We start from the raw sequence: 26460 nt of genomic DNA, 5'->3' as shown, positions 1-26460 counted from the left end.
GGATCATTTGAGCTCAGGAGTTCGAGACCAGCCTGAGCAAGAGCGAGACCCCATCTCTACTAAAAATAGAAAGAAATTATATGGACAGCTAAAAATATATATAGAAAAAATTAGCCGGGCATGGTGGTGCATGCCTGTAGTCCCAGCTACTCGGGAGGCTGAGACAGGAGGATCGCTCGAGCTCAGGAGTTTGAGGTTGCTGTGAGCTAGGCTGACGCCACGGCACTCACTCTAGCCTGGGCAACAGAGTGAGACTCTGTCTCAAAAAAAAAAAAGAATAGGGAAACCTTGCAAGCAGTTCTGTTCAAGTTCACTCAAACTCCTTACGGTTGAGTTATTCTGCTGTATCACACCATTAAAGTTTAAAAAGCATTGGGAAAAAATCCTGATACTACAGAAATTAATGTGTCAATTCAAGAAAGAAAAATGGAAAGATATTAACGAGCTATTAAATATTAAAAGAGCAATCAATGATCCAAATGCATCTTTGAAAACTAGCAAATCAACAATGTATATAATGAATGTAACATGCTACAAATTCCTTTTGTAAACAGCCATACTGTAAAATGAGAGAAAGATGTCAAGTATGGTGCCATCTGCAACATAACTTGAGCAGCCTGAACTAGAAAGTGCAATATGATCCATTGCCGGACACAATTGCACAATCTCAGTTACCCAGAAGATTCTACCAAACAGGAAATTCATGATGTGACTTTAAGGAACACAGGAATCATATTTAAAGATTAACACATCCAAAACCTGGAATTTGTTCCAAAACAATCATTTCACAGGCCCCTTTTCACACAATGCATACAACATAAATGACTAAAACACAGAAAAAGCTAACAGTTAAATCTGATATTTAGTTTCAGATCAGGAGCTCTCAAATTATATGCAAGCTAAAATGCAATATGTAAAACCTTGCAAATTAGAGAATAGTCAAATATTCCAGGCCTGAAAATTTTATGGCACCGATTTCATTTAAAACACACGGCGTAAATTAAAGCTGAAAAGTATCTCTTCCCTTCCTTTTCTAAATGTTCCATATCCTTATGAAAACCATCGTGTACCTCAGGCCACAAATGTAAATAATTCCCTGCAAACTCTCTAAGGGATTTTAAAAACACAGTATTCGCAGGAATTATCTCCATTAAAAAATGTTATAATATCTCCCAGCACTGTTAATAACTTTTTGATCTTGAAGGCGCCCAACGGATCTGAATCTCTCTTGCTTCAAGTGAGAAAACTGTTTTGTCAAACAATACTTAAATGAGCAGTGGTATGTGACTAATCAGTGAGGCCGCCAGTTTCTCAAGCTACAGTGTTCTTGCAGGCACTACCACCACCCTCCCTCCACGGAAAGGAAATACGCTTTCAACCGAATCGGAAACACACCACTCAAGCTGGCACAGTGCTAACCGAGATAAAGTCGGTATTTTAAGCTCTATGGATCGCTGCTAATTCAAGTGCGAATTCAAAAAGAACGCTTCTCAAAACGGGATTTCGACAGAGGTCTGCAAAAAAGCCCGGAGACAGCTTCCTTCCTGGTCAGTTTTGTTCAGATGACCCGCAGTCCCCTGGTCCGCTTTGCCCTTCTACTTCTTCCGGCAGCTCGCCGGGATTGTCTGCTCAGAGAGCAGGCTCCGGAGCCCCACGGTGGGCGCACCCGGGGAGAGGGACCTTCTGCTCCACGCCGGTAGGGAGTCCCTCAAGGAAGCCGTCCCTCCCCCGTGCCTGCCCCCGGAGCAGCAACCCTCCGAGAAGGGAACGAGAAGGGTAGGAGCCAGAGCCGAACTCCAGCACCTCCATCTACCTCCCACAGCAGACCCGAGTCTTGCACCCGGTGGACCACACACCTGTGTGTGCAGGGTGAGGGGTCTAAGGGCTGCAGGGGCTGCAGGACAGGCAGGGCTGGAACGGGTAGCAATGCCCTCCCCCGAGGAAAATTCCTGCCGCTTGGCGCATCGCAGAGCGGGGGCAGGCCTGGGCCTCGGGCGCGAGGTACCACCCCTGCCCACTCCGGCCCCAGGCCCGACGACACTCACCACACTGAGCCATAGGCGCCGGAGCCCACCGGGGACAGATTCTGGTAACGCTCGGGCACCTCCCAGATTGTCTTGTTCAGCTCCTGCCGGTAGAACGTGGGCCTCTCCTGAGACATTTTCCAGCGGCAGCTGCGGGGCAAGGAGGTGGCCCTGCGGGGCCCCCGCCTGCACCCGCACCCGTTCCCCGGCCCTCGTAGCCCGCCCGGCCGGGCGGGAACCTAGCGCTGGTCGCCCGCGCAGGTGCGGCTGCCGCGACCCCGCACACTCCCGCGCGCGCGGCCCCTGACAGCTGCAGCCGCTGGACTAGCCTCAGCGAGGCGGGCGAGCCCGGCTAAGGACAGAAGCGCGCTCCGGGGCGCAAGGCTGCGTCCGCTGCAACCTCCCTGCACCCTCTTCCCACCAGGCCGACTCCGGGCCGCGTAGCTGGACTCGTCCTCCAGCTGCTGCGCCCGCCCAGGCTCCAGTGGTCGCGGTTGCAGAGCCCCGACCAGGAGCCTCCCGCCGTACTCTCGCGATAACAGCTCCCGAGACTCTCCGCGAGCCGAGATTTTACCCAATATGGAACCTGCCCACGGGAGGGGGTTTGTGTGGAGAATGGGAGAAACAGTTCTCGCGAGAAGAGAGCAACAACTGGAGACCAGAGGCAGAAACTCCCAGGAACTGTTCTCCTTAAGAGCGCGAAGGCAGACAGGGAAAGGAAGGGATAAGAGGGCTACACGCATCGCGTGCGCCCCACCGTGGTCGGCGGGGCTACTGCCTGGCTCCGTGGTGGAAAGCGACAGTGACAAATACGGTGTTAAGAGTCAAAAGATCTTTGAACTGCGAGTATTCACCAGCAGCGGAGCCCCTGCTCAGCGGAACCCCCAATTTCCAAATAACGCTTGCATAAAAAAGAAACAGGTTCCGGCCAGAAAGCTGTTGCTTACTCTTTGGAATTCTGACGAAATATGCCCCAAAGGAAAATATTAACCCTGCATCAAAGCTGACTTTTTCCACCCAAACTCTCCTAGCAGTTCTTAAATTTTTATGTGAAGAATCACCCTGGGACTGTTTTAAGACGCAGATTCCCAAGACCCACGGGGAGTCTAATTGGGTAGGTGGACATCAAGAATGTATTTTTAGAATACGTCCCAGATGGTTCTAATTCAGGAAAGTCTCTGGTATCTCCCTTTGAGAAGCATTTTAAAAACCATTACACTGAAGTTTGGAAACTGATTCCTACCCTGAAGAGCCATCCAGTGAAGAGGATCTTAACCATTTAACTCATGCCTCTCCGAGTAAAGAGAACAGGGCAGGGAGTGGTCTTGCAATGTCGCATTTAGGCAAATCAATTGACCTTTCTTAGACTTTAGTTCCAGCTTCTGCAAGGGAATTCCTGCCCTACGTTCCCACCTAATGGGGTAATTTGTAAAAACTGAACAAGATAATAAATGTGAATGGGTAGGGTATTATAACCCCATACCTGGACCCACTGTTATCAATCCATGCCTATGCTACAGCTTGTCACAATGAACAGAAGAACTGGATTCTGTCTTGCTGGAATAGATAGGTCCAATGCCAAGACACTTCTCATCACTTCCCATGATTATTCTCTTTTGTGCTATACATTCCTTGGAGGGCTCAGACTTTGCCTATCTACCCCATAAATACCCCAAATATTTATGGAGTACATTTCATGCTTGGTGTTTAGAATATGAAATGTACCCCATAAATATTTGTTGAAAAAATTATGAACAATGACCATGATCTCAATTTAAGAGGTAGTACAGAATCCTTGGTTCTCCTCAAAGAAAACAATATAAAACCAAAAAACAGCATCATGGGTGATTTGGGATCCAATGTAGCTTAGCCTGGGTTCTCACTTTTTTTTTTTTTTTTTTTTTTTTTTTTGAGACAGCGTATCTGTCCCATGAGCTGGAGTGCAGTGGCATCATCATAGCTCACTGCAACATCAAACTCCTGGGCTCTATTGATTCTCCCGCCTCAGTCTCCCAGAGTGCTAGAATTACAGGCGGGAGCCACCTTGCCCTAGCCTGGATTCTCTTGCCTAGAAAGACATGCTGCTTGAGAATGTTCCAAGCCAACTTGTGGGTTAGGGAACTTTCTAAGAAGTAATGGAGGGTGAATGGGCACATGAGAGCAAAAACATGACTGTGGAGAAATGGGTGGGAGTGGGGAGTCAAGGAAATGAGTAGATGGATACAAGGGGTGAGGAGGAAGCTTGAAAGTAGGAATCCACTAGCCCTCTGGGAGGCCGAGGCAGGAGGATTGCTTGAGCTCAGGAGTTTGAGACCAGCCTGAGCAAGAGCAAGACCCTGCCTCTACTATAAATAGAAAGAAATTAGCCAAACAACTAAAAATAGAAAAAATTAGCCCGGCATGGTGGCGTGTGCCTGTAGTCCCAGCTACCTGGGAGGCTGAGGCAGAAGGATTGCCTGAGCCCAGGAGTTTGAGGTTGCTGCAAGCTTAGGCTGACGCCACAGCACTCTAGCCCGGGCAACAGAGTGAGACTGTCTCAAAATAAATAAATGAAAAGAAAAAAAAAAGAAAGAAAAAAGAAAAAAAAGTAGGAATCCTAAGAAATGTACATATTTATCCAACAAATTGGGTTGATGAGGTGAGGGTGAATGAAAGCATAAAGATGAAGTATGTAGTACATTCATTCACTCATTCAACCAATGTATATGAAATACCTTACTATGTGCCAGGCACTTCTGATAAAAAGGTAATTAAAAAACACAAATTGGGCCGGGCGCGGTGGCTCACGCCTGTAATCCTAGCACTCTGGGAGGCCGAGGCGGGCGGATCCTTTGAGCTCAGGAGTTCCAGACCAGCCTGAGCAAGAGCGAGACCCCACCTCTACTAAAAATAGAAAGAAATTAGCTGGACAACTAAAAATATATAGAAAAAATTAGCCGGGCATGGTGGTGCATGCCTGTAGTTCCAGCTACTCAGGAGGCTGAGGCAGAAGGATTGCTTGAGCCCGAGTTTGAGGTTGCTGTGAGCTAGGCTGACGCCACGGCACTCACTCTAGCCTGGGCAACAGAGTGAGACTCTGTCTCGGAAAAAAAAAAAAAAAAGTAAAAACCACAAATTGCTGCCTGTGTGGAGTTTACCAGCAACAAGAGGGCAATCATTCAACTCAAATTTATTGAATATTTCCACACTGTTCTAGGCACAGATGATATAACAGTTAATGCAAGAAATAAACATCCCTGCCCTCATACGGGTGAGACAATTTACAAAAAGGGGTACATAAAGTGAATAGTAAGTTAGACATTAATACAGTAATCAAACAAAGTGTAAAACTGCAACTGGGCCAAGCAGGAATACGGGATGTAAGGAGAGACAATGATAGGGACCGAGCTTCCCTGAGGAGGACAAAGGGGGTGGATGCAGAGAGTATGTGTCCCTGCAGAGCAGGAGACCTGGGCAGGAGGGTGTCATCCAGTGGGGAGAGCCAGGCTTGTGGGGCAGAAAGCCTAGGGCTGGAAACCTCGGTGACCCTCCTAGCTTCCGTTTCCTCATGCCTCTTCTGACCTGACTGGGTGTCGGGAAACTTAACAGAATTGCCTTAGGAGCGGCGCAGGCACGAGGCCTGGGACCAAATAGGCCCTCAATCAACGGTAAAACCTCAGAGAGAGTAGGGGCCTGGTGGCACCGGTACTCAGGTACACCACAGGTACCAAGGGGTTCCGGTGTCCCAGGAATGGGGAGGACGCCCAGGTACCCCTCTCCCCGATCTCCACCCCAACTCCTCATGCTCCCCTTCCTCACCGCCCCCTCCCAACTCTCGCCTCCCGCCGGGCCCGGAACGCCCGCGGGTTCGGCTGCAACGGCTCTCGGGAACCGCCGGCGTCCGCGTCGCAGAGCTGCCAGCCTGACCCGAGCCCTGTGAGACCCCAGCGCCCGCAGTCCCGACCCGGCCGGGGAAAGAGGTGAGCCACTGCCGGGAGACGTCTGGGAGCCGGGGGCTGCGGGGTGTGAGCCGCGGTCCCCGGCGGTCCCGGCTCCCTCCGGCGCGGGCCCCAGGGCAGGGCCAGGCACGGTGCTCGGTCAATATTGTAGAATGAATGAATGACAGTCGTCCCTGAGAGCTTATCTCTCAGGTATTGTCTCTGCTTTGAAAGGCCATGTGGAATGGCAATGACAAGAGACAGTGTGTGCATTTTGCAAGCTGAATGCTTTCACATTCGCTTGTCTATGTTGTAAAAAGCCCCAGAACGGCCTGGACCCCGTGCCCCACTACCTGCCCCATCCGCCTCCCCCTGAGGCCTGACTGCCAGCTGGTCCCTGTCCTTTCAGACCTCACTGCTTTTCCGTCATTCCCTTCCCTCTGACTGAACCCCCACCCCTCATCCCCTTGCCCCTTTCTTTTCGGGTCAAATGCTATTTATGAACCCGTGTCCCCTTTTGAAACCTTCTCCAACACCCCATCCCAATAATGAACATCTCTCCAACACACCTTGTTGACATTACTGTCACTGCGTTGCACTGAAGGTAGTTTTCCTGTGTTTATGTATCCTCTGGTCATCGGCTAGAGGACTGTCTCATTAGTCGTCCGCAGCCAGTAGGCAGTGACTAAAAGTGACTAAAGGCATTGATCTTTGCTTATGCCTTTTCTGTACTCCCAATACATCCTCCACAAAAAACTTATGGAGTAACAAGCTAAGAGTTGTTTCTGATGGAATTACAAATGCTTATTTTGAAATTTTGGAAGTGAATTTTGCCTTTCCGTGATTACAGAAAACATATGAAAGATAATATCAGAAAAAGATATTCTTGCAACTACGCTAGTTTTCAGAATTTCACATCTATTGGGTCAAGTCAGAAAATTGGATTATAGTTAACCTTTTTCTTCTTAGCTTTTAAAATATTCTAAACGAATCTGGATGGATGGATGGATAATGGTAGTTGGGGGGGAGGGTGGTGAAAGAGCTCCTCATACTTTATTTTGTATCAGAATTACCTAGAGAGCTTTTTGTTTGTTTGTTTGAGACAGGGTCTTGTTCTTTTGCCCAGGCTAGAGTGCAGTGGCATCATCATAGCTCACTGCAACCTCAAACTTGGTGAGCTCAAGCGACCCTCCTGCCTCAGCCTTCCCAGTAGCTGGGACTACAGGCTCACCACAATGCCCAGTTAAAAAAAAAAAAAAAAAAAAATTTTGTCTTTTTTTGAGGGACAAAGTCTCAAATTGTTTTCCAAGCTGGTCTTGAATTTCTGGCCTCAAGCGATCCCGCCACCTCAGCCTCCCAAAGTGCTGGGATTACAGGTGTGAGCCACCATGCCCAGCTTGGAGAGCTTCTTAAAACAGACTGTGAGGCCCACCCCCCAGAGTTTCTGATTCAGTGGGTCTTGCTAGGTGGGGCCTACTCGACAGCAGGAGCTTCTGCTCATTGCATCATATTGGGAAGGGACGGTCCTTCTAGTACCTGAAAATGAGCCACTGGGGTTTCTATGAAGTCAAGAAAGACGTAGTGGAATTAGAGAAACTCTAGAGAAGACTACTAAAAAAAATAACAAGGAAATCATGTGTTTTCCTTTGCTGCCTTTACTCAGACATTTAATAAGTCCTTTAAGGACTGGTTTCCACCTGCATCTCCTAGCATTCTCATTCTGGAGCCAGGAGTTTATGACTTGATAACCTCTCCCTCAACTACTGTTAACATTAATGGTCTTTAACTAACTGTTCTTTTTGCCTCATTCTCTGCTAGTTCTAGCACTGTGCAATAGAACTTTCTGTGATGATGGAAATGTTTTATATCTGTGCTGTCCAGTAAGGTAACCACTAGCCCCATGTGGCTATTGAGCATTTGAAATGTAGCTAGTGTGAGTGAGGAACAGAATTTTTTATTATGCTTTATTTTAATTAAGTTAACTTTAAATAGCTACCTGTAGCCAACGGCTATCACACTGGACGACACAGCTCTAGACCATAGCACTGACACAATTCATCTTCCCAAAGTGCATCTCTGTGCATATTGCTACTCCTGCTCAAAGACTTTAAATAGCTCAAAAGTCCAGGTTCAACCCAGTATTCAAGGTCCTCCAGGAATAGGTCTCAACCTTCTTTTGGGGGCTTAATGCTAACTTTACTCAGTTCTGTTGAATTAGTTGCCTTACATTATCTCTGTAATTTTATTCTGTTCTCTCCCTGAAATACCTGTTCTTCTTCCCTGCCCCCAGTTGAGATGAAGGTCAAATCATATCTCCCCCAGGGGGCCTTCTCCATCCCTCCAGGCTGGACTTATTAATCCCACTCTGTAGGAGGTCACATGGTATTTGGATGTGGCATCTATTTTGGAATCAGAAAGACCATATCCAAATTCTAGCTCTCCTATTTAATTTCGGTATGACTCAGAGGAACTCATTAAAGTCATCGGTAAAATGAATATAATCATAATTAGGAAGATGGTACCTACCTCTGGAGAAAGATGATGCATGGAGAAAAACTAGTAGATGGCAGGCCAGCAATAAATGTTAATTCCTATCTTTCCCACCTCTAAACTCTTACAGCACCATATGATATTTTGGTATTTTTATTTTACCAAATTGTAGAGTCCTTGTTCTTTTGTATCCCTAGAACACATAGCATTCAACAAATGTTGTGAAACACTAAATTAATTGACCACAGGCGAAGTAGCATTCTTCAGTCTGAAACAAATGAAGGCCAAGAGTGGATAGGATAGAAATTTATAAAATTGTGAAAAGAAAAGCAGACTCACCAAATCCCACTCTAGTAGATGGGGGCCACCTCTTGGAATATAAACAATGTAAATTAAAGATAATAAAACGAGGCCGGGCGCGGTGGCTCACGCCTGTAATCCTAGCACTCTGGGAGGCCGAGGCGGGTGGATCGCTCGAGGTCAGGAGTTCGAGACCAGCCTGAGCAAGAGCGAGATCCCGTCTCTACTAAAAATAGAAAGAAATTATATGGACAACTAAAATATATACATATACAAAAAATTAGCCGGGCATGGTGGCGCATGCCTGTAGTCCCAGCTACTCGGGAGGCTGAGGCAGTAGGATCGAGTAAGCCCAGGAGTTTGAGGTTGCTGTGAGCTAGGCTGATGCCACGACACTCACTCTAGCCCGGGCAACAGAGTGAGACTCTGTCTCAAAAAAAAAAAAAACGAAATGCTACTTTCCATAAGTGAACAAATGGGATATAATACTTCCAAAGGGCTCAATAACAGAAAATATAAATACTTCAACTTCAAAAGAGAGAAATTCTTAGGAGTTAAACTATAATTTGTAATGGGAGGAGATGAGGATATTTTTGTGTCTTCAACAAGTCTCTTGATACAGAAGTCAAACACTGTTGGTCCTCAGGCCAAATCCAGCCTGGAGAGGTGTTTTGTTAGTTGTGTACTATGTTTTTAAAAATATATGAAGTCACTGACAATGTTTAAAAGTCATAAGATTCCACATAAAAATCTAGCATTATGGCCCTCCCTAGAAAAGACCAAGTCTGGCCATACTGGGCCCCACATTGACCCATGGCAAACAATGGCTGGAGCTAAGTAGCTGCTACCACCTTTGCCAATCCCCACTGTTCCTGCCACTCTTCAATTCATATGTTGCCTGTTTCACACCAACCCTGCCTTCGTGCCATTTTCAGAAAAAAATGCTGCATTCTAGACCATCAATCTGACCCAGGATAGCATTTTTTTTTTTTTTTTTTTTGAGACAGATTCTCACTCTGTCACCCAGGCTAGAGTGCAGTGGCATGATCATAGCTAACTGCAGCCTCAAACCTCTGAGTTCAAGCAATCTTCTCACCTCAGCCTCCAGCATAGCTGGGACTACAGGCACATTCCACCACATGGGGCTAATTTTTTTATTTTTTGTAGAGATGGGGTTTCACTCTTGCTCAGGCTGGTCTTAAACTCCTGGCCTCAAGCAATCCTCCTGCCTCAGCCTCCCAGAGTGCTAGGATTAGAGGTGTGAGCCACCCTGTCTGGCCAGCAATTTTATAATTAGGAAGTTAATTAGGCTCTTTTACGTTGCCAGGAACAAATATACTCTAGTAATGGAAGTGCATTGGAAGATGACATGGGGAAAGTAAGGAAGATTGGGTCAGTATTCCTATGAGTGGAGGAAGAAAGGAGAAACTATTCCTTATAATTCTTTTTAAAAGTTCTACCTCTTTTTCTTTTTGTAAAAGACATAAGGTACTAACTCTCTTAAGTGATATATTGTAAAATGCCTTTCCCTTCCTATTCTGTATTCCCCAATCACCTCCTCACTGCTTTAGTGAATTTGTGATCTTTAGTTAATGGATGTTATACAGCATACTACTGCTACCCAATGCTTTGAGGATAAAAATAAAATATGAAAGTATGGCCCAATTATTTAACTTGTCTAAAACCTCAGTTTCATCACCTGTAAAATGAGGAGGGTGGAAATAATTGTGAGGGTCTAATGAAATAAAGTCATAAATTCAAATAAATTCATGAAAAAAGTCTAGTACAATGCTTGGCATATAAGTGCTCAATAAACAGTGGTGATGATGATGATGATGATGATGATGGTAATGATGATACATGATGATTCTGAAGGAAAACAAAGTTGCTAACACATTAAACTTATTTGCAGCATCACCCATAAAAGAACTATTTGTATAATCTTTGTAATTTGGGTGTTTACCAATATATTTTACAAGTATTTGATATATATATACTTTTTTATATTTATGTGGAAGAATTTTAGAGTTTATGCCTTTTTTATTATTCAAAAACACAGATTATTAAGAATGATTATACTGTGTCCCAGAGATGGATCCCTGTCTACTCTCATTAACTCTACCTTATCATTCTTTTAAAAGAACAAGACAATAAAGATCTTTAAAGCTTTAAGTGAGGCCAGGTGGCTCAGGCCTGTAATCCTAGCACTTTGGGAGGCCAAAGTGGGAGGATTGCTTGAGGTCAGGAGTTCGAGACTAGCTTGAGCATGAGCAAGACCCCATCTCTACAAAAAATAGAAATATTAGCCAGGTGTGGTGGCACATGCCTGTAGCTCCAGCCACTTGGGAGGCTGAGGCAGGAGGATCACTCGAGCCTGGGAGTTGGAGATTACAGTGAGCTATGATAACACCACTGTACTCTAGCCAGGGCGACAGAGTGAGACCTGTCCAAAAAAAAAAAAAAGAAAGAAAGAAAAGGCTTAAAGTGACCCTTAGAGATGGTGCTGTCCAACCATGTCATTTCATGGACAAGGAAACTGAAATTCAGTTTCTAAGAAACTTGCCCTCAATTATATAGCTAGTCAGAAAATAAGCCTGACGTCCTATGCACTGCTTTTTCTGCTACACCCTTGCACCACTAACTGGATACTTGACGGTCATTCAAGAAATATTTGTTGAGGGCCTGCTAAGTGGAAGGCCCTGTTCTGGGCCCTGTGAATACAGCCATGAACAGTCAAAGTCCTGCCTCCTGAGCTTACATTTCATGGGGGAATCAGACAGTGGACAAATAGATAAATATTGAATCAGGTGCTGGCAAGTGCTGTGAAGAAAAGTAAAAGGTTAAGGGACAATGATCGATACCATTTTAGATAGAGAAGGAGTTAGAAGACTCTGTATTGAGCACTTAACACTTAGCATTTTCAGTGAAAATTGGTAATTAATACTGACTTTTACCTCTTAATCATTTTCCTGCAACCTAACACAACACAGTTAAATATAAAGAAAACTAAGCTTCATAGCAGGACACCTGGATTCTAGTCTTGGCTCTAATTATTATAATAATGGACAGCCAAGACTGTTTAAACTTCTGGGCTTTGATTTCTCCATTTGGAAAATGAGAATAATACACAGAAAATTGTACAGCATTGAGAAAGAGTTTTGTGAAACTGAAACATGCTATACAAGTGTAAAATATTAGGCCAGGTGCAGTGGCTCACTCTTGTAATCCTAGCACTTTGGGAGGCTGAGGTGGGAGGATTGCTTGAGGCCAGGAGTTTAAGACCAGCCTGAGCAGCATAGTAAGACCCTGTCTGTACAAAAATTAGCTGGGTGTGGTAGTCCCAGCTACTTGGGAGGCTGAGGCAGGAGGATCAATTGCTTGAGCCCAGGAGTTTGAGGTTGCAGTGAGCTATGATGACACCACTACACTCTAGCCTGGGCAACGGAGCAAGACTCTGTCTTACGCACACACACAAAAATCATTACATAGAAATTTTATTTCCTTAAAAATGTGCTAAGGATCTAGATTTTTTAAAATTGTTTTTACTTGATCTCTTTCCATTTATCCAGGAACGATGCAAGGAGAGAGGAGTGCCATTTCTGGTCTCAGCTCTAAATACAGGCAAAATTCTTTTGTATATGATGTTAAGCGAGATGTGTACAATGAGGAGACCTTTCAACAGGAACACAAAAGGAGGCCCTCCTCCTCTGGGAACGTGGACATCAACATCACCGCCCTCAAACACCATGTCCAGTGCCGGTACGTGTGTCCAATCATTCAGCTGCCACCAAGCCAGGCAGGACTGAAACCCAGCCTGACTCCTTTGGTGCCCACTTCTGTCTTCTTTCTCTGAACTCATGTCATCCAAACCCTGCAGTTTATTGTGTAATTTTTCTTCAGTTGTTTTTTGTGGTTTGTCTTGTAGCACTTTTTTGATTGTAACTTCTTGGGCATAAAGACCTTGGCTGTCCCCATAATATCTAGGGATGAAATTTCATAAATACATTGTTTAATTAACCACCATTACCAGTCTCCTGACAAAAATAAGACAGCCATGATGGACTAATTAATGTAATGGTAGCAGAAAGAGATTCTTCTAACCACACATCTCAGCAGTGCCCACAGAGAACTCATGGTCATAAACATAGAACTTACCACCGCCCCCTCTGATATTCACTGTGACTAGCTAGGGCCTGAGTTCAGGGACTCTTAACCTGTTTTTGTGCTATGAACCTTTTTAGCAGTCTGATGAAGCTAATGAACCTCTTTTCAGAATAATTTTTAATTACTACTTTTTATTGTGGTAAAATATATGTAAAATAAAATTGGCTATTTTGACCATTTTTAAGTATCCAGTTCAGTGGCATTATTGACATTCACAATGTTGTGCAACCATCACCACTATCTATTTCCAAAACGTTTTCATCACCTCTAACAGAAACTCTGTTAAGCAATAATTCCCCATTTACCCCTCCCCTCATCCCCTAGTAACCTCTCTTCTGCTTTCTGTCTCTATGAATTTGCCTATTCTAGCTATTTCATTTTAAGTGGAGTCACACAATGTTTGTCTTTTTGTGTCTGGCTTCTTTCACTTAGCATAACGTTTTCAAGATTTATCCACGTTTTAGCATGTAGCAGTACTTCCTTTCATTTTATGGCTGAATAATATTCCATTGTATTTATATACCATATTTTGTTTATCCATTCATTTGTTAGTGGACACATAGGTTGCTGCTACCTTTTAGAAACTGTGAATAATGCTGCTATGGACATTGGCATAGGACATCTGTTTGAATCCATTTTCAATTCTTTTCGGGACACACCTGAAAGGATTAGGGAGTGAAATTGTTAATCGTGGTAATTCAATGTATAACTTTTTGGGGAGCTGCCAAACTATTTTCCACAGCAGCTGTACCATTTTACTTTCCTATTGGCAATTGACAATTTCTCTACATGCTCTCCAGCATTTACTTTCCATTTTTTTTTTATTGTCACCAATCCAGTAGGTATGAAACTGTTTCTCATTGTGGTTTTTTGCTTTTGTTTTTGTTTTGCATTTTCCTAATGACTAAATGAGCATCTTTTCATGTGGTTTAGTGGTCATTCATATATCTTCTTTGGAGAAATGTCTATTCATTTCCTTTGCCTTTTTTAAAATTAGCTTTGTCTTTCTGATTATTGAGTTGTAGTTCTTTATACATTCTGGATGTTAAACTCTCACCAGATACATGAGTTTGTAAATCTTATATGATGTGTAAATATTTTCTCTCATTCTGTAGGCTGTCTTGTCATTCTGTTGATTGTAACCTTTGTATGTACAAAAGTTTTACATTTTGATGAAATCCAATTTATATTTTCTCTTGTTGCCTGGACTTTGGTGTCATATTTAAGAAACTTGTCAAATTCAAGATCATGCATATTTTCATCTCTGTTTTCTTCTAAGAATTTTATAGTTTTAGCTCTTAAGTTTAGCTTTTTGATCCATCTTGAATTAATTTTTGTATATAGTATAAGGTAATGGTCCAGCTTCATTCTTTTGCCTGTGGATATTCTGTTTTCCCAGCGCAATTTGTTGAAGAGACTATTCTTTACCCTTAAAATGGTCTTGGCCAGAATAATTTTTTAATACATAAAATAAATAGGATTATAAGGGAAACCAGTTACATTAAAATATAGTTATCAAAATATGAAAATCCCCAAATTATTTTGTTTAATAATGTAGATCTAATAACTACCACAATTTAAAAGTAGTGATGAATGTAAATAATATTTCAAGATATCTGTAGCAATTGTAATGTAATACAAAAAATATTTGTGATTTCTACTGGTGACAAAGTCAAGTTCTGCTGATACCACTGTGGTTTGTTGTCAACATTCATAATTGAAGGAAATGCTAAATATCTGTTAGAGGTTAGAGAAAATAAAGATATCTTTTCTTAAGTTCACATGCATCCCTGAATTCTATCTATAGACCCCTTGGGTTAAGAATCTTTTGTCACTTACATCATGGCACTAACCCTAATTACTCAAGTTGTCCTTACTAACTGATTTATTAGTTCCTCTTGTCCCCTGGTCTACCACCCAATTGGCATGTGTTGGTGACAGTGAGGTGACACAGACCTTCCCCTCCCTAAAGCTTTCTCCTTTGTCCATATTCTGCCTTTTGCAAGTTGTGGTCTTGGATGTCCCTCCCCAGTCCTCTCATTTCCTCTGCTGCAGGGTAAGTAAGGGGACATGTGCCAAAGAGGGAATTTGGGATCACATTGGCTTTGTCTCTACAAACTTTACTAACTTTACTACTTTACTTTCCCAACTTTACCCTCATTATAAATAAGTATTCCCATAGAAATTTCAACCTAACTCCTGTCTACCTTCCTTAGCCTTGCCACCTGGACACTTAAGTCTCACCCATTCGGCCTCCTGTGGGCTTTATAGCAGTTCTTGTTCCCTACTTCTAAAACATACAGTTCTCAGCTGGGCACAGCGGCTCATGCCTGTAATCCTAGCACTTGGGGAGGCTGACACAGGAGGATTGCTTGAGGCCAGGAGTTCAAGACCAGCCTGGGCATAATAGTGAGACCCTGTCTCTACAATAAATCAACAAATAAATCATACAGTTTTCTCCACTTCTGAATTTTAGCCAGAAAGGTAGCACAGCACGTTGGTTAAGACCATGATTCTGAAGCCAGGCTGTCTGGTTTTGAATCCCAGTTCTGCTGCTTCCTAGCTGCATGACCCTAGGGAAACTATTCAATCCTACTGTGTCTCAGTTTCCTCACCCGTAAAATGAGCATGATTATGGCACTTACCTCAGCAAGTGACTGAGGATTTAAAGAGTACGTATTTGTAAAGCACCTAGGAAATAGAAAGCAGTAAATAAATGGTTGTGGTTTTTTTTTTTTTTTTTTTTAGTAAATAATCTTTTAACTCCATCTCTTCCTTTCTGCAGAAAACCTTTTATCTCTTTCCTCATTTTCTTCTCTTAGTTAGCAACTAACTACAAAGACTCCTTTTCTTATCAAAATCTCCCCTGTGCTTTCATACTGACTCTTACATTCCCCACTTTTAAGAAGGCTTAACTGCAGTCCAGATTCATGTCTACATGCTAATACTGTTCCCCCATAAGCTTCAACTTCTATTCCTCCATTTCCCTCCCTGATTCCTATTAGGGCCTTATCACTCCATGTGCATTGTATTTTTCAACCATGCCTAGGAGCTTTGATGACTCTGCCTAGAGTTGCTGCCCAAGTGACACATGGAGAGGAGAGGAAACTGAACCAGGTGAAGGAACAAATTGTCCCCGTGCCATGCTCTACTCTCCTCCATAGAGGGTCATAATTAGAAAGAACACACTTAGTGTGACCCTACTGTGGAATCGCTTACCTGCCTCACACCCGGGGACTCTCCTAAAAATAGCAATGTGACAGTTCATTCCAAACCAATGGTCTCACTCCTGGCTCCTGAGCAGAATTTAACAGCTGCTAAGAGGAATTGTGGAGATAGTAGAGTGGATAGATCACTGAACTAGAAATCAGAAGACCTGGTTTCTAGCCCCCACTCTTCTCACACTTATTCCCGTGAGCTTGGCAAAGTCACATTTATTTAGCCTTAATTACTTTAGGGATAGTAATGCTCATAGTTGTGAGAGTCAAACATACGTGATATAACTTCTTTTCTGAGCACATATCTTAGCCCTGCATATTACAGTTATATTTGTTGTTATAGTCAAATCCCAATTATCTAGCTCAGCTCCTACATGAAAAATCTTCATCGTCTGCTTTCAACGCCTGCTAAAAGGCAAAGAACAAAAAGCAGTTTAGAGCCAAATTGTTTTTACTGATTGATTGATGGTGATTCTGCTGTCTTAGATAGCCTAAAGGTTGAAGTAGGTTTTCTTAATCTCTGCACCATTGACATTTTAGACCAGAAAATTCTTTCTTGTGGAGAAATGTCCTGTGCCTTATGGGATGTTTAGTTTCTACCCACTAGATGACAGTCATGAAAATCAAAAATGTCTCTGGCCATTGCCAAATGTCTGCTGGGGAACAAAATTGCTCCTGGTTCAGATTCACTGGGTTCAAGGATAATATTTTATAAAGCTATTTCTTTACATGACTACTTAATCACAGAACTTCATATTCCATATTTTATATAAATTTCTACATATCACAGGTCAACGCCAGACAGAGTTAATGTTTGGTAAAAATTTTAGTATATGGGAATGATTTAAATATGTTAACCACCTCACCACCCATCAGTATCACATCTCAAAACACTGTCCTTACCAAAAGAAAGCAATAACAGTCCATTTTCTACTGGAAAATTGGTAGGTTTAATTCTTTCCAAACATCCTATGAAAACATACAACTGATTGTATGCTGGATGTATAAGGCTTAGTTCTCGCCGTACACATAGCACTGGTTCTGAACCTTAGGTGATTTTTCCCCCCAGGGAATGTCTGGGGGAGGGGCTGTTACTGATATCCAGTGGGTATAGACCAGGATGCTGCTAAACATCCCACCATGCACAGGACAGCCCACAACAAAGAATTATCCGGGCTAATATGGCAAAATGTCAGTAGTGCTGATGAGAAACTGCCGTGTGGGAAGAAGGATTATGTACTGTGCCTTTTCTTGGCTACGTGGGCATTTTCTTTGGAGAACCTAATCAAGTCTCTGCTTTTCTCTCTCACAGCTGTTCATGGCACAGGTTCCTAAGTTGCATGCTTACAATCTTTCCCTTCCTAGAATGGATGTGTATGTATCGATTCAAGGATTGGCTTCTTGGAGACTTACTTGCTGGTTTAAGTGTTGGCCTTGTGCAAGTTCCCCAAGGTAAGGAAGATACAAAACTGCTTTTTTCATCCAAAGACAATATATCAGACCCTGTCCATTTGCTCCGGGTAAACAATTACTTGTGCTAGATGAACAAAGAAAAATGTGAATTTCCTTCACATCGTTCCCATTTGTTCCCTTACCTGTCAGATTTCTAAACCCTCCAGAGTGGTTCTAAAAGTCTTTGTTTAGTTTAGACCCCTGAATGCTTTCCAGAGTATTTGCAACACCCACTCTTGGTCATTTCTTCCTACACTAGTCGTTTCGTATTCATGACTACAATGTATCTCACTTGTCATTGCTTTTACTTGTAAGGGGAAGGATGGGAAACAGCATACCAGTGTCTCTCCAGCGGGTGACAAGCAATCCAGTGTCTTCTCTGTGGTCTCCCAAGTGGCAGTTCAGATGTAAGACAAGATCACACAGATAGGAGCGGGAGCTATCTGGGCTTTAGAAAACTCATTTTCCAAATAGGAATCAACAACTCTTGTGATAGTCCCATAAGTGTTGGTTCCAGAGTCCACAATGGATGTGCCCAGTTACAAGAGTCACTATATTCAGAGAAACCCAAAGGTAGGCCTTCCAACTGGATATTCATCATTCCTTCACAGTCCTCTTGGTCCAGATGGCGTGTACTATTTGGGCTCATTTTTACCATAAGCAATTCTGACTGGTAACACAGCTGACATTCTACCATTATTAGGTTTCCAGGGAAACAAAGCTAGAAAATTAATCCAAAATCAAATTTGTCTAAGAGAAAGAGAAAAGGTTTTACTAATCCTTTACTCATAGTAGTTTATAGTTCCTCAGACAGTCGTTAAACTCCTCCATTTTTCTATTCTTCTGGGGCCCACCAAGCAGATGAAAGCTTGTGATCTTGCAGGTTGTAGATAGCACAAAAGAGGTCAACCAAATGGGCGAGTCATGGCTGAAATCCAACTCTGGCACACAGCTGTTAATTGGGGGAAAGGGATGACTTTTTAAATTTTTATTTATTTCTAAATTATCATACAGTAAAATTGGCTTTTTTTTTTTTCCCTTTTGGTGTACAGGTCTATGAATTTTAACACATGTATAGGTTTGTGTAACTGCCACCACAATCTGGATACAGAACTGTTCCAGCACCACAAAAACTGTCTTGTGCCATCCCTTTTTGGTCATATTCTCCCCTGATCTGTAACCCCTAGCAACCACTGATCTGTTCTTCATCACCATAGCTTTGCCTTTTTGAGAACATCATATAAATGGAATCATACACATGTAAATTTTGAAAGCTGGCTTCTTTCATTTAGCATTATACCTCTGAGATTCATGCAAATTATTGTGTGTATGAGCAGTTTATTTATTTTTATTGAGTAATATTCCATCATATAGGTATACCATAGTTTGTTTATGCATTCAGTTGTTGATGGACATTTTGTTTCCAGTTTTGGGCTATCACAAATGAAGTTGCTATGAACATTCATATACAGATTTTTGCATGAACATAGTTTTCATTTCACTAGGGTGGAATTGGATTGCTGGTCATATGATAAGTATATGTTTAACTTTATAAGAAACTGCCAAACTGTTTTCCAGAGTAGCTTACCTGCCATTTTACATTCCCACCAGCAATGCATGGGAATTCCATTTCTCCCACATCCTCGTCAGCACTTGATATTGTCAGTATTTTTTAAATTAAACTTTCTATTTTGAGATAATTATAGATTCACATGTATTTGTAAGAAGCTACAGATATTAATAGAACCCATGTACCCTTTGCTCAGTTTCCCCAGTGGTAATGTCTTGCAAAACTGTAGTTCAGTCTCACGACCAGGATATTAACATTGCTACAGTCAAGATACAGAACATTTCCACTAGCACAAGGATCCCTCATGTTGTCTTTTTATAGCCACCTCCACTTGCCTCCTGTCCCCATCCCTTCCTTAATCCCTGGCAACCACTAATCTATTCTTAACTTCGATAATTTTGTCATTTCAAGAAAGTTATATAAATGGTATACAGTGTGTAACCCATTTGGACTGGCTTTTTTCACTCGTCATAATTCTCAGGACATTCATCCAAGTTGTTGTGTTTATCAATTGTTCATAACATTTTATTGTTGAGCAGTATTTTATGGTATGGATGTACCACAGTTTATTTAAGCATTTACCCATTGAAGGATATCTGGGTTGTTTCCAGTTTGGGGCCATTACAAATATAGGTGCTATGAATATTCATGTGCAGGTTGTTTAAATGAATGTTATGTCTTCATTTCTCTGGGATAAATGTCCAAGAATGCAATTACTGGAGTATATAGGAGTTACATGTTTAGCTTTTTAAGAAACTTGCCAACCTGTTTTCCAGAGTGGCTGTCTCATTTTACATTTCCACTAGCAATTAATGAGTGATTCAGCTGCTCTGTATCCTCACCAGCATTTGGTGTTGTCATTATTTTTTATTTTAGCCATCTGATAGGCATGTAGTGATATCTCACTGTGGTTTTAGTTTGCATTTCCTTAATGGCTAATCATATTAATATTTAACATCTTTTCATGTGCTAATTTGTCATCTGAATATTTTCATAAAATGGCTCTTCATAGCTTTTGTTCTAGTTGAATTGTTTGCATTTTTACTGTTGAGTTTTAAGAATTCTTTATATATTCTGAATACTAGTCCTTTTGTCTTTTGTGTTTTGCAAATATTTTCTCCCAGTCTATAGCCTGTCTTTTCATCCTCTTAATAGAGTCCTTGCAATGTAAAAGTTTTTGATTTTGATAAAGTCTAGTTTTTAGTATTTTTTTATTTTAGCCATTCTAAGAAGTGTGGTATCTCATCATTGTTTTAATTTGGATTTCCCTAATGGTTAATGAGGTTGAACATCTTTTCATGTGCTATTTGCTATCTGCATGTCTTCTTTGTTGAGGTGCCTGTTCAAGCACTTTGCCTATTTTTCATTGACATTTTTGTTTTCTTATAGTTGATTCGTGAGAATTCTTTATGCAGTCTAGAAATAAGTCCCTTGTCAGATATGTGACTTGCAAATATTTTCTCTCAGTCTGTAGCTTATCTTTTCATTCTCTTGACAGTGTCTTTGGCAGAGCAAAATATTTTAATTTTTATAAAGTCCAATTTGTCAATTATTTTTTCTTTTATATCCATAAAAGCACTTTTGCTATCATATATGAGGCCTCTTCCACTAGCTTCTAGGTCACAAAGGTTTTTTCTGAACATCTTATAGTTTTATGCTTTACGTTTAGATCTATGATCTGTTTTTAGTTTAATCTTTATACAAGGTGTAAAGTTTAGGTTAAGGTTTCTCACTAATGTGAAATTAGTGTAAGATTTTTTTGTTGTACTTATAACATCACTTTAAAAGAAGACTATCCTCCACTGAATTGTTTTTGCACCTTTGTCGAAGATCAAATAGACCTATTTGTTGTGGATTTATTTCTGAACTTTCTCTATTCTGTTCCATTGGTCTATGTGTCTATCCCTTTGCAAATACCACGTCTTGATTACTATATCTTTATAGTGAGTCTTAAAATTGGGTGGTGTCATTATTCCAACTTTTTTTTCAAAATTGTTTTAGCTGTTCTTCCATATAAATTTTAGAATCAGCTTATCGATATCTATAAAAAATCCTGCTGCATTAAATCTATAGATAATTTCAGGGAGAATTTGCATCTTTATTATGTTAAGTCTTCTAATCCATGATTATGGTATATCTTTCTATTTATTTAAGTTTCTTAATTTCTTTCATAAGACTTTTGTAGTTTTCAGCATACAGATCCTACATGTCTTGTTAGATTTATGGTTAAGTATTTCATTTTGGGGTTTTCAATGGTAATTCAGTTTCTCATCGTTCATTGTTTATATATAGAAATTGATATTTATGTGTTCATCTTTTTTCCTAAAACTCATTTATTAGTTCTAAGAATCTTTTGCAGATTCCTTGGGATTAACTACATTGACAACCATATCATCTGTGAATAGGGACAGTTACATTTCTTTCTTTCTTTCTTTTTTTTTTTTTTTTTTTGAGACAGAGTCTCACTCTGTTGCCTGGGCTAGAGTGCTGTGGCGTAAGCCTAGCTCACAGCAACCTCAAACTCCTGGGCTCAAGCGATCCTCCTTCCTCAGCCTCCTGGGTAGCTGGGACTACAGTCATGTGCCACGATGCCCCGTTAATTTTTTTTCTATATATTTTTAGCTGTACAGGTCATTTCTTTCTATTTTTAGTAGAGATGGGGGTCTCACTCTTGCTCAGGCTGGTCTCGAACTCCTGACCTCGAGCGATCCTCCTGCCTCGGCCTCCCAGAGTGCTAGGATTACAGGCATGAGCCACCGCGCCTGGCCCATTTCTTTTTAATATAGATGGTTTTTCTAACTTTCTCTTGCTTATTTTACTGGCTAAGATACCCAATACTGTGTTGAATCACAGTGGTGAGGCTAGGTGTGGTGGCTCACACCTGTAATCCCAGCACATTGGGAGGCCAAGGTGGGAGGACTGCTTGCAGCCAGGAGTTAGAGGTTAAGAGTGGTGAAAATAGACATTCTTGCCTTATTCCTGATCTTAGGGGGAAAGTTTCTCACCACTAAGTATGATGTTAGCTATAGGATTTTTGTAGATGCCCTTCATTAGGTTGAGGAAGTTTTCATCTATTCTAGTTTGCTTAGAATTTTTATCATGGGTAGATATTTTATTTTGTGATTTTTCTACATCTATTGGTATGACCATGTGGTTTTTCTGTTTAGTTGGCTAATATGGCAGGTTTTATTAATTGATTTTTTGAGTATTGAACCAGTCTTGCATTCCCAGAATAAAGGAGTATCTTTTAAAATCCACACTAAGGCACCATATGTGCTAGCAGTATTCCTGCAAAAAAAGAAATTTCCATGCGGCAACTACAAACCAAAATGATCCATTTGTATGAATATAGCCACTTTATTTGTATGAATAAAATCTGTAGAGCATTCCTGTGGTGCTACAATGAGAAAGCTGAACTCTTAGCATTGATGCTTTAACTATGAGGCCCCTACTGATTCCTATCTATGTTTCAGTCATGGCCTAAGCTGGAGGACATCATGTTGCTAAATTACTGAGTCATCAGTACAATTTGATATCAAAACAAGAATGGCATTAGGATGTATAAGTATATCTAGCATCCACCACAGCACCTAGCACATAGTAGGTACTCAAAAGATATTTGTTGAGTAATAATGATTGCATAACTATATGAGTGAATGAATCCAAGCAACTCTTAATACCTGACTAAGGGATTGTATATTATTTTAAGTACTGTGAATAATGAAATAATGTGTAATGTGAATAATTCAAAAGTTTTACTTACATTTGAATAGGTAGTACCTAATGATTTAATAATTTTCTTCAACTGAAGCAAAAATTCTGTACAGTGAAGACCTTATTAAAAAGGTACTAGATCTTCCTTACAATAGAATTCCAGCTTATAAATGTAGAATTAAAGAAGAAAATAGAAACTCACCATTAGGCAAACTACAGTAGTAATTATTAGACATAAGATCCATAAGAATGGATGCTAAAATTAGTGGGTGAAAGTTTGCAAACTATAAAACAGGATTGCATATTTTCAAAGTATCTCCTTCAAGATATTTATTAACTACTCCACTACTTTATAATAGAGAACCTGGGGCTGGATGCGTGGTTCACACCTGTAATCCTAGCATTTTGGGAGGCTGAGGTGGGAGAATCACTTGAGGCCACGCGTTTGAGACCAGCCTGAGCAAGTACAAGACTCCATCTCTACTAAATATAGAAAAATTAGCCAGGCCTCATGGTGAGCACCTGTAGTCCCAGCTACTAGGGAGGCTGAGGCAGGAGGATCACTTGAGTCCAGGAGTTTCAGGTTGCAGTGAGCTACGATAACACCACTGCACTCTACCCAGGGTAACAGAGTGAGACTCTGTCTTCCCCCCACCCCCCAAAAAAGTGGAATGAATAAATGTTCATATATTCATGTTAGAATACTACAGAGAATGAAAATGAGCAATCTAAAGCAACTCCTCACATCGAGGATGACTCATAAATGCATAATATTGAGCTAAAGAGGCAGAAATAAAATTTATACAATATGACTCCATTAATATAAAGTTCAAATGTGGGCCAAACTAAACTATATTGTCTAGGGATATGTACACAAGTGGTATATAAATAAAGGAAATAAATTATCACAAAAGTCAAAATAGTGAATACCTCTGTAGGGAGAGAGAGAGTTGTGATCAAAGACCTGGGTGGTAGTTACATGGATGTTTGTTTTATAAATATTTATTAAGTTCAACATCTATTTTAATGTATTTTCTATACGTATGTTATATTTCACAATAAAAATGGAGATTACTAAATTAATTACTAAGAAAAGTAATTAAGACAGTATAGTATTGCAGAGACAGATAATTAGGCCAATGGAACAGAAGAAAGTCACACATGTATGAATCACATGATTTGTATCATGTATGTCACAACAGAGACAGGATTTTTTAAATTTTTTTTTTATTTCAGCATATTATGGGGGTACAAATGTTTAGGTTATATATATTGTCTTTGCCCCACCTGAGTCAGCAGAGCTTCAAGCATGCCTATCCCCCAGAGGGTGCGCACTGCACTCATTAGGTGTGAATATACCCATCCTCCCCTCCCCCCTCCCACCTGCCCAACAGCCAATGAATGTTACTAGTACATGTGCACATAAGTGTTGATCAATTAGTACCAATTTGATAGTGAGTGCATGTGGTGCTTGTTTTTTTCCATTCTTGTGATACTTCACTTAGTAGAATGGGCTCCAGCTCTATCCAGGGTCATACAAGAGGTGCTAGATCACCATTGTTTTTTGTGACTGAGTAGTCTCCATGGTATACATATTCCACATTTTATTCATCCATTTATGTATTGATGGACACTTGGGTTGTTTCCAGATCTTTGCAATTGTGAATTGTGTGGCTATAAACATTTGAGTGCAGATATCTTTTTTATAGAATGTCTTTTTTTCCTTTGGGTAGTTGCCCAGTAATGGGATTGCTGGATCAAATGGCAGTCCTATTTGTAGCTCTTTGAGGTATCTCCATATTACTTTCCACAGAGGTTGTACTAGTTTGCAGTCCCACCAGCAGTGTATGAATGTTTCTATCTCTCTGCATCCATGCCAACATTTCAGAGACAGTATTTTTAATGACAAATGATGTGACACAATTGGGTCTTTATATGGAGAAAACATTTTATCCCCCTACCTCACACCATACACAAAAATCTATTGCTGGTAGATTAAAGACTTAAACGTAAAAGGTAAATCAATAAAGATTTTTTGGAATAATACACAATATCTTCATGATCCTGAGGTAGAAGAAGATTTCTTAAACAAAACACAAAAAACAAAAAGAAATGCCCAAGGGAAAAGACTGATAAATTTGAAGTAAGTAAATTTAAGAACTTCTGTCCATTCAAAGCCACTACAAAGATTGAAAAGCAAATCACAGAATGGGAGAAGACATTTGTAACACATATACACAACAAAGGGCTTATTTATAATATATATACTCCTAGGAATCCATTAAAAAAAAAAACAACTAGATGGGAGGAGCAGCATTTTGGGAGGTTGAGGCAAGAGGATTGATTAAGGCCAGAAGTTCAAGATCAGCCTGGGCAAAATAGCAAGACCCCGACTCTACAAAAATTTTTTAAAAATTAGCTGAGGTGGGAGGATTGCTTGAGCTCAGGAGTTGGAGGCTATGATTGATTGGGCCACTGTACTCCAGCCTGGGCAACAAAGTGAGACCCTATCTCTATTTTTTAAAAAAATTAGATAAAGATACTCAACATTATTAGAAATCAATGGAATGGGAAATAAAATTGAAATGAGTTGTTACCATACACACTAAAATTAAAAATCTGACAGCATCACGTGCTAGCATATATGTGGACAATGGGAACTGTCATACATTGCTGGTGGGAGTATAAATTGTACAAGCATGTGGAAAATAGTTTGGCATTATCTAGTAAATGCCCAGAAGTTATAATTCAGGGTATATAATCTTGAGGAGCTTGTAAATCAGTGCACTAGGAGACATGTACAAGAATATTCACAGCAGTATTGTTCATAATGGCTCCAAACTGGAAACAAAGACAGGATGCCATGCAACTTTAGAGACAAAGAAAAAAAAAAAAAATGGGGAAATAGCCACTTTGGATCCTGATGGCTTTTTAGTTCTGGTTCCAGTCTCTGAAGAGGCCCAACTGCCCTGTGCACCCTTTTAATAAATTTCCTATTTTGCGTAAGCTAATTTGAGCAGGTTTCCTGTTTCTTGCAATCAGTAGAGCCTTGCTTAGGAAAAAATGTGGTCAAGGGGCCGGGCACAGTGGCTCATGCCTGTAGTCCTAGCACTCTGGGAGGCCAAGGAGGGAGGATCGCTTGAGCTCAGGAGTTTGAGACCAGCCTGAGCAAGAGTGAGACCCCTGCCTCTACTAAAAATAGAAAAAATCAGCCAGGCATGGTGACATGCACCTGTAGTCCAGCTACTCAGGAGGCTGAGGGAGAAGGATCACTTGAGTCCAGGAGTTTGAGGTTGCTGTGAGCTATGATGACGCCACTGCACTCTAGCCTGGGTGGCAGAGCAAGACCCTATCTCAGAAAAAGGAAAAAAAAAAAAAAAAAAAAAAAGATGACACCATGCACATTAATCCATTTGCTTCAAAATTTCCAAATTCTCATGGTGCTTCTTAGGAAAGAAAGTATGTATTGAAGAAGGAGCTGAAGGAAGAGGTTGGAGTGCCTGGCATATGGAAGCGAAAAAACACACATCAACTTTGAGCCAAGTAGTTTAAGTGTGATTCTTGCCTTGCTCTTCAGTTTTACCTTCAGGCCTGGTGAATTCCCAGGGCCT

General features: G+C 41.1%; 2 protein-coding genes across 4 annotated transcripts in view; one reads left to right on the top strand and one right to left on the bottom strand.

Moving 5' to 3' along the window:
• MAPK14 (mitogen-activated protein kinase 14) overlaps positions 1 to 2751 on the bottom strand; it is a 75797-nt gene extending 73046 nt beyond the window's left edge. The window contains exon 1 of one of the 3 annotated variants that reach the window (XM_069488396.1): positions 2046 to 2751. In XM_069488396.1, the coding sequence (XP_069344497.1) occupies positions 2046 to 2161 (116 nt within the window). In that variant the 5' untranslated portion in view covers positions 2162 to 2751. The remainder of the gene's footprint in view (positions 1 to 2045) is intronic. The other 2 variants (XM_069488395.1, XM_069488394.1) reach the window with 2 other exon arrangements.
• A 3173-nt stretch (positions 2752 to 5924) lies between these two features.
• The window catches only part of SLC26A8 (solute carrier family 26 member 8), a 65710-nt gene continuing 45174 nt past the window's right edge, over positions 5925 to 26460 (top strand). The window contains exons 1-3 of the mRNA XM_069488173.1: positions 5925 to 5983; positions 12301 to 12490; positions 17426 to 17565. Coding sequence (XP_069344274.1) covers positions 12306 to 12490; positions 17426 to 17565 — 325 coding nt within the window. The 5' untranslated portion in view covers positions 5925 to 5983; positions 12301 to 12305. The remainder of the gene's footprint in view (positions 5984 to 12300; positions 12491 to 17425; positions 17566 to 26460) is intronic.

This window comes from Eulemur rufifrons, chromosome 15 (genome assembly GCF_041146395.1).
Source record: "Eulemur rufifrons isolate Redbay chromosome 15, OSU_ERuf_1, whole genome shotgun sequence".
Classification (NCBI taxonomy): Eukaryota; Metazoa; Chordata; class Mammalia; order Primates; family Lemuridae; genus Eulemur; species Eulemur rufifrons.
The sequence above is the reverse complement of the archived record's forward strand: the minus strand, read 5'-3'. Positions and strand labels throughout refer to the sequence as shown.